The sequence below is a fragment of the Vanellus vanellus genome, assembly GCF_965231255.1.
Source record: "Vanellus vanellus genome assembly, chromosome: 7".
In the NCBI taxonomy this organism is placed as follows: domain Eukaryota; kingdom Metazoa; phylum Chordata; class Aves; order Charadriiformes; family Charadriidae; genus Vanellus; species Vanellus vanellus.
The window spans coordinates 15,669,164-15,677,470 of NC_138912.1; the positions used below are offsets into that span (position 1 = coordinate 15,669,164).

General features: G+C 59.5%; 1 protein-coding gene across 1 annotated transcript; it reads left to right on the forward strand.

The window, feature by feature from the left end:
* Nucleotides 1-405: 405 nt before the first annotated feature.
* On the forward strand, nucleotides 406-4,100 carry KAZALD1 (Kazal type serine peptidase inhibitor domain 1; the record flags this gene model as incomplete). Its single annotated transcript, XM_082486671.1, has 4 exons — nucleotides 406-907; nucleotides 2,164-2,324; nucleotides 3,667-3,814; nucleotides 4,015-4,100. 4 exons carry the CDS (start codon nucleotides 406-408, stop codon nucleotides 4,098-4,100), a joined length of 897 nt encoding a protein of 298 aa, XP_082342797.1.
* Nucleotides 4,101-8,307: the final 4,207 nt, after the last annotated feature.

The window sequence follows — 8,307 nt, forward strand, 5'->3', positions numbered from 1 at the left end:
CAGCAGGCTGGAGTCTGCCCCCCGGGCTGCCAGGGAAACAGGATGAAACCTGGTGGGCCTGGGGCAGCAGCCCCGTCCCACTGGAGGATGTTCAGCATTTCAGGGTGGGAGTTGGTTGAGGAGCCTGGCAGGAGTTGGGGAGCCCCAGGATGGGAAGGATGTGGCTTACGGGGCTGGGGGTGAGAGTGGCTGGGGCTGACCCTACCCTGCACATCACACAGCACTGCACTCTGGGCAAGCCAGCTGGGAGCCAGAGGGGTGGGAGATGCTCACTGCACTGGTAACACACATCCTCCCTCCTTGCAGGCCAGGATGGCTCCTCGAATCTAGCCAGGGAGGCCAGAGCAGCGCCGGAGGTCCCTGTCCAAGTGATGGTGGAACTGGAATAGAGGACCTGCTGCGACGATGTCTGAAGCCAAAACTCTGAGCTCCTCTTGCCTTGTGCTTTCCTTGCTCTCCTTGCTCTGGGCTTTGCTCCAGCTGGGCCAGGCTTTTCCCAGCACCTCCGACTACCTCCAGCGGGGCTGGCAGCGGCTGCTGGAGGAAGGAGAGGGCTGTGCCGAGTGCCGGCCAGAGGAGTGCCCGGCGCCACGCGGGTGCCTGGCTGGCATGGTGCGGGATGCCTGCGACTGCTGCTGGGAGTGTGCCAACCTGGAGGGACAGATCTGTGATCTGGACAACACCAACCACTTCTATGGCAAGTGTGGGGAACACCTGGAGTGCCGTCTGGATGCCGGGGACCTGCAGCACGGAGAGGTGCCCGAGCCCCAGTGCACCTGCCTCTCCCGCCTGGCTCTCTGCGGCTCCGATGGCAAAACCTATGCCCAGATCTGCAGGTTCCTGGAGGTCGCCCGTGCCCACCCTGATGCCAACCTCACCGTAGCCCACGAGGGTCCCTGCGAGTCAGGTAGTGCCCCAGGACCGGCTTTGTGGGCAGCGTGACAGAGGCTTGTACCTCTCGGGAAGGGACAAGCAAGGGGGGATCTTGCTTAACTATTTCACCTGGCAGCAAACCTATGGTGTCCACAGGGACACAGCAGTGCTGGGGGCTGCACCATGGAGTGGCAAGTCCCCCCTGGTCCCCTCACCCTGTCGCTCTGGGGCAGCCCCTGTGGATCTGGCACCCGGAGAGGTCTGGGAAGCAGCTTTGCCAAATGGGAGCAGGGTTTATGGGAAGCAGCAAATCCTGCTGGAGCAGAGGGTGAATTTCCAGGGAACTGTTAGCGAATTCTTGGCGGTGGTGCTGGGTTCACGCTGGCCCGGCGCTCCCGAGAAATGTGGCTGCCTCCTGCAAATGGAAACCTGGGTCAATTTGACTTGGCTGCATGATTTCCATTTCCTGTTTAAAAACGGGGGGAGGGCTGGGGGAGCAGGCAGTGGTGGGGAGACCATGCCCCAGCCTGCCCAGTCCACACAGATTGCCCAGTGCTGTCACCACAGCCAGAGGGCCATCAAGGTTGACTTTATGTTCTGTACATTGTCATGTTCTTGACTTTATATTTGGAGGTGGAGGCCTTCCCTTGACCTCTGGCTCATGCTATGGGCCAGATCCTGGGCCAGATCCTGGAGCAGGTGTGGGTAGGAAGGGTGGTCCTCATTCCATCACTCTAGGGAAGGGATGTGGGACCTGGAGGTATTTGCTCCGTACAGCATCTGGGGAACTGCTCACTCCCTTAATCGCTGGCACCAGTCCAGTGCCAGAGCAGAGGCCTCATTCCGCTGGAAGGTCATCCACCGCATCCATACCTACCAGCCCCAGGCTGGAGGAGAGCTCCTTGGCCTTTGTCCTGCAGGAGAAGCGTGCTCTGTGCAGGAGAGCTTTGCTTTGTAATGTCGCAGTTATTGAATTGTTCCCCGCTGCCCGTGTGTCTCTGAGCATCACCACGCAGGTGGGGAAAGCGAGGCCAGGAGGGATGGCAATACCCCATGGGCTGGGGGGGCTGGAGAGGGAGGCCCCAGTCCCAGCTGTGTGGAGGCACCATGTCCTGGGGCAAAGTGAGGGTCTGCCCTGGGTGAGAGAGGAGAGAGGCATGGGAAGGGGCCCAGCATCTCTACACAAGCCAAATGCTTCCGCCCTGGAGGGGACCAGCCCAGGAGTGTCCATGGGACCTGCTGAGGGTGGGACTTCTGAGCCCACCCAGCTCTCCTGTCCCCCCTCCCCAGAGCCCCAGATCACCTCTCCTCCCTACGACACGTGGAATATCACTGGGCAGGACGTCATCTTTGGCTGTGAGGTCTTCGCCTACCCCATGGCATCCATCGAGTGGAGGAAGGACGGCACAGAGATGCTGCTGCCTGGAGATGACCCCCACATCTCTGTCCAGGTAAGCAGTGCACCTGGGACATTGGACATGGCCCCAGGGTGACCCAGTCCTTCCCAGAGCTCGTGGGCAACCAGACCTGAGGGTAGTCATTCTCTGTGAGTGGCCAAGCCTGGCTGCCTGGGGATGGAAGAGGTGACTGGAGCCTGCACACCATGAGGACTAGCTGAGCTGGAGCTGGTGTCTCAGTGGTAGGAGCCATCATCATAGCTCTCTTCTGCAATTTTTTTCTAGTGGTTTTTGAATGTATGAATATTTTTTAGGATCTGCAAAGTCCTGCAGCAGGGGTTTTTCCCACCTTCCTGCCTTTAGTTTGCTTTGCCTGCTGGTTTCACTCATGATCCCACTGGCAGGGCTGGAGAGAAGACCTCCCAAGGTGCCATCCAGCCTGGGTTGTCCTCTGCTCCCACCAGCAGACTCGGGCAATCCCTGCCCTTTTCTTCTTGTTGCTCTGAGCACGACTTCCCTCCCAGTGCTGGCAGGACCAAGGGTCAGCATCTTGCCCGCGGCCAGCCCCAAATATAGTGCCCAGCCAGGCGTACCCAGCTATTAGAGGTTGTGGGCAGAGGCACAGGGGCTGTACACCACAGCCAGGCACCGGCAGGGAGGAAACTGTTGTGGGATGGAAGCCAGGGGAACAGGTAGGACCTGGCACCATTGCAGGGTGAGGTGCTGGCCCCCCTCCATTTTTCTGACCTTCACAGTGCCTCATACTCTGTCATGGGGTCCAGCCAAGGACCTTCACCCCAAGCAGGGCTACTCCGCCTGGCTGGAGGAGACTCAGCTGTCCTCCGCCCCTGGCCACTGCACCATAATAGCAGCCTGCAAACACAGCTGCAGCCCAGCTGGGTCAGGAAAAGGCTATTTCTTGCTGGGAACAAACAGAAAATAGCATGGCTGGCGCCAGAGCAGTCCTGGGACCTCACTATCTGCTTACACAGGGGGACTTGGAGCTCCTCTAAGCCATCCCAGGCTGGCTGTGCCCATGGCACAGGTACCCCCTTGCTTCTGCCATGCTGCAGAGCACTGACCCCAGCATCCTCCTGGCATTTGGGGTCCAAGGTGGCAATGGGGGCACAGCTGGGAGTCCAGGACACGTCTGCAGCGTCCTGCCCAAAGGGCTCCCAGGCCCTTCTGGGGGCAAGAAGATGCCCATTCTCCCCATCTCTCCTTAGTAGTGGGAAAAGGGGGCACCTGCATCCAGGGAGTCTGTGCCTGCCCCCAGAATGGTACTTAGCTGGGGGGGGTAGATTTTCCCTGGGCTTGTGTCCCCCTTCCTATCCATCCCAGCCCCATGTGGGGCTTTCCTGGCCCCAGCACTAACCAAAATCACTCCCTCTTGCAGTTCAGAGGTGGTCCCCAGAAATATGAAGTGACGGGCTGGCTCCAGATCCAGGGTGTACGGGTGACGGACGAAGGCACCTACCGCTGCTTCGCCAGGAACAGGGTTGGGGAGGTGGTGGCGTTAGCCAGCCTGACCGTCTTCACGCCAGGTGAGAGAGGTGTCTTTGTCCCTACGCTGTCATGGGGACAAGGGAAGGGATGTTTGGGCAGGGTGGGAGCTGCCTGTGCATAGGGCTGTGCTGGGGATGCCCCAGCAAGCTGCCATGCACAGTTTGGCTTTGGTGCTGGTGGGTAAGCGGGCAGGCACCAATAAGGGCAATGTCACATTGTCCCCACACTGCCATTTCAGATCAGCTCAACCTGACAGGCTTTTCCCTGCCGAAGCCCCACACGACGCCCGAGGACTACGGGGAGAGCGAGGAGGACTATTACTAGCCCAGAGACGGGATGTCCGGCTGTGATCACCTTGCCCGTGGTGGCTGTTCCCTGGGTTTGGGGACATCTCCACAGCAAGCATGCCCCAGCCCAAAACTTCTCTGAACAGTCCTAGCACAGCAGCATCTTTTTTGGGGTGGGGGACAGGGTGACACATCCCTCTGCTGGGGGTGCTCAGGGAGGGGACACTGGCTGATTGGTGGTGCAGGGCTGGGACTGGGGGCAGCGTGGGTCTGTCCTCTGGGCACCAAGTGGGGAGACCTATGCTGTGTGTGACAAGGACTTGGTGCTGGGGGTGGAGGCAGCCCTCCCCCGGCGAAGGACACCAGAGCAGGGCCATCTCTGCCCTGTGTGAAGCATTTTAGGGAAGCCAGAGCAGAGGGCTGGGACCTAGCTGTGACACCCAGTGTGTCCCCCCGGGGGGCAATCTGCGTTCCCTGAGCACTGGGGCAGTCAGGCTTCTCCCTGGGACCCAGGGAACCTGCTACCAAAACATCCTTCTCTACCATTTAATTTTTAACCAGAAAAGTAGTGATTTGAGGAAACCAAACTCTTGTGTTTTTCAGTGCTGTCTTTTTCTCCAGCCCAACCACTCGTGGTCAGAAACTCTTTGATCTTTTTTGGCCGACTTTCCTTTCCCTTCCATGCAGCTCTTTGCTTTGCCATTTCAGTTAATGTTAGTTAAAATATAGATGTGGGTCAAAGCCAACACAGACCAGGCAACTGTCCTTTATCCACAAGGATTATTCTTGGGGTGAGGGAGGGTGCAAACACTACGAGTGCTGCCTTGTTCTTTGCAGTGATGCTTGGGTTGAGGAGCCCTCCTGTGGCTCACAGCTGGTCCTGGTGTGCGTCCTGCCCCTCTCACCCTGCATGGGGATGAGGGTACCCAGCACGCCATCCCCTGTGCTGTGGGAATGCATCAAACTGGCTCTTTGCACCCCCATTGCTTCAGGCCCTACCCCACCTCTGCCTATCCTCATACTGTGGTCCTGTGCCCTGTTGGTGGCACTGGGGATCTTCAACTAGGTGACCATAGCCCTGCCAATATGGAGGGAGCAGAGCAGCTCTGTGCCTGGCTTGGGAAGGGCAGGGAGGCTCCCGTTTCCACTGGAAACACTCCGTTTTTAAAGAAAACCTATCTGCCTCCTGGTGATTTAAAGCAAATTCATTTTAGGGGAAGGTGGGAAAGAAGGCAGGATCCAGGGCTGAGCTCACACTCAAGGGATGCTTTGCCCCCCATGAACCAGCAGCATTTACAGGACTTTTGAGACTCGAAACCTCCTTGTGAACCAAACAGCTCCTGGTTCCTCAGTCTCAGCTCCAGGGAGGTCCAGAGCTGCGGCAGGGAGCCAGACCCGTGGAGGAAGGAGTTGGCTTGTCCCCAAGCAGGAGCGGGCAGGATGCGACAAGGCTGGCGGCTCGGGCGTCATGCTGCTCTCCTCCCCCCCCCCCCCCCCCCCCCCCCTTTTTTTTTTTTCCCCCCTGTTCTTTTCTTCCTCTTTCTCTTGAGAGCTGGCTCAGATGATACAATTATGGCATCGAAACCTGAACAAGCAAATAAAAGGGATTTGTCTGGAGTTGGCAGCAGAGCAAAATTCCTGCAGCCGGTGAGGCTGGGCCAGCCCTGGCCCCTGCGCCGCAGCCTGATGGGGCACAGCCGGCAGAGCTGCCGCCCTGCCTGCCTGCCTGCTCGCTGCACTGCTTGTCCTCTCTGGCAGCAAACCCCTCCTCGGCTGGGGAACTGCAAAAGCCACCCTTAGTTTCTCCTTCCATCTAACAGTGTAATAGCATCCTCCTGGGGCTGCTACATCAGCCGGAGGGTGTTGGGAGAGACCACAGACAGAAACATGCCATTCACTTTTATTTTGGGGTTTTTTGGGGGGGCGCAAAACCTGCTTTTGAAGAAGCTGGGGTGTTTTCACTCATCCTGATCCCCTCCTCGTTTCGCACACAAATCGGCTGGTGGAACTGGGCCACGCTCAGGTTGAGGCTGCCACGGGGAAACCTGAGAGTGTCCCGGTGCTTCAGCAGTCGATAGCTGCTCGCTGGGCTCCCTGCTGGTGTCCAGGGCTGGCCCCCGGCCAGGGCTGCCATGCCAACCCTCCCCAGGGCCAGGCTCCCCGTCCGCTCTGCTCATGCCGGCACGAATCCAGGTCACACTGGGTAAGGGTGCTGCACTGGGCTGGCTGGGGGGGTCAGATGGGTTGGACCCCCCCCCGGCTCTCCATGTGCTCTATGGGCCAATGCCTCGCCTGGGCATGGGTGGGCATCGCATTTTGGTCTCAGTCCTTGCCCCTCAGTCAGCTCTGTACCCAGTCCCTGTGGTACCTCCTGGGTACTCGGCAGGGGATGCTGTCGGTTCCCGCTCCTGCCCCGCAGGGAGGGCAGTGGGGACATGGTGGCTGAGAGAGGGGGGAGCTTGAGCAAGAGCCCTTGGCCAAAATTAACCGAACTGAGGGCTGTGTCTCCCAGTTTTCCCAGCGCCCAGTGCGAGAGAGGGCTGTCTGAGTTGCAGGCTGGCAACTTGGTCAGTATTGGGGTTCTGCTCCCCCCAAGATGAGGAGCAGCAGAATGGGCCCAGGGGCACGGAGGGGGCTGGTGTCCCTTGGCTCCCAGCCCTGCCATTTCCAGCCACTTAAAAATTAAAGGAACCAATATCGCTGCACGGCTGGAATCGGTCACTGCCACAGAGCTTAATTGAGGTTATTTGTTGACTCTACAAATGTTTGGTCAGCTCTGCTGCTGGCTGCTTCCCACAGCCCTTGCCCCAAGGAGGGGGTCCCCCCGGCTCTGCTGACAGTAGATGCTCTGCTCAGCTCTGGGCACCTGGAGGATCCTGGGGACCCAGCCAAACTTCGCCTGGCATCAGTGTGGGGACAGAGATCACGTCACAGCACTGTGCAGCACCAAATCCCTTCGCCCACCGATTTTTGGGGTGGTTGCTTTCTGGAGGCAGTGGGGGTGTAGGTGATTCAGTGGCTCCTGCCAGCCCAGCTGCTGCCAGTCAGAGCAGCAGCTCAGCCCAGATGTTGGGCTGACGTCAGGAACGGGATCAGCTGGACTGGGAAGCACTAATGTGGCTGCACGACCTGGGCATGTACCGGCCCTGGGCATGCACCAGCCCTGGCACCTCCTGGCCACCTGGAGTGAGCAGGGTGCGGGCATCTGCTTGGGCACCAGAGGTCACCACGAGGCTGGGGACAAAGCAAGGGGGCCCTGCTGGCACTCAAAAGACCCCGAAGACACACATTAACAGAGCCAAAACCATGTGGTTAAAAACCCACCAGACCCCAGGCCCTGGGAGGACACGCACAGGGCTGTCACTGCCCTGCCACCGTCAAGTGCTTTGGCCACTCCTGTTGTGTACTCGCAGCTCTGGGTGGTAGTAGGGAAATTCAGGTAAAACGGCCCCTCCAGACTTCAAACCAGCTGCTTTATGCCCCAAACCTGCAGTTCTCACACCCTGCTGCAGGCCACTGGTGGGACCTCAACTCTTCCCACCGTTCCAGCCTCTGGTGCGGGGACACCATGCAGGTACCCTGTCTACCCCAGGGACCACCGCAGGCCAGGAGGCCACCAAGATGGTCAGCGGCTGACCCCGAGATGACACCAGGGGTGCCCTGCTCCCCAAACAGCTGATCTGATATCCCTGGTGCCTCCCCCATCCTTGCATCCCCCCAGAGCTGCCCAGAGCTCGCCTGGCAGCAGGGGACCCCGAGCGGCCACCAAGCCACAGGGTTTTGTGGTCTGCAGGGAAACCGCCAAGTTTGGGAGGTAAACACGATCCAGCAGCGAAAACATACCGTCCCTGTTCTTCCCTGCCCTCGAGGGTGCCGGGCTCGGGCAGAAGGCACATCTGCGCCTCCATCCCAGAGTCCAGATCTGGGCCACCGACGAGATTAGCCGCTAAACAGTGCCACCTCCTGGCAAAGCCACCGGCCACGCTGAGCCCTGCCACCGCGCAGGGCAGCCAGCGAAGGCACCACATGGGGTCTTGGGCACCCCTTAAGCACCTTGACACCCCCGCGTCTCCCCAAAATCCAGCCCTGCTTGTTCCATGTCCTCCCCTCGCCCCCTGGCAGCAGCTCTATCTCACTCGGCGATGACATCCCAAGGGATGCGGGTGCTCAAATGTCCCTCGGGATGCTCGCAGGAGCCAGAGCATCCTCTTGACACTGACTTTGGGTGGCTGCAGCAGGCACAG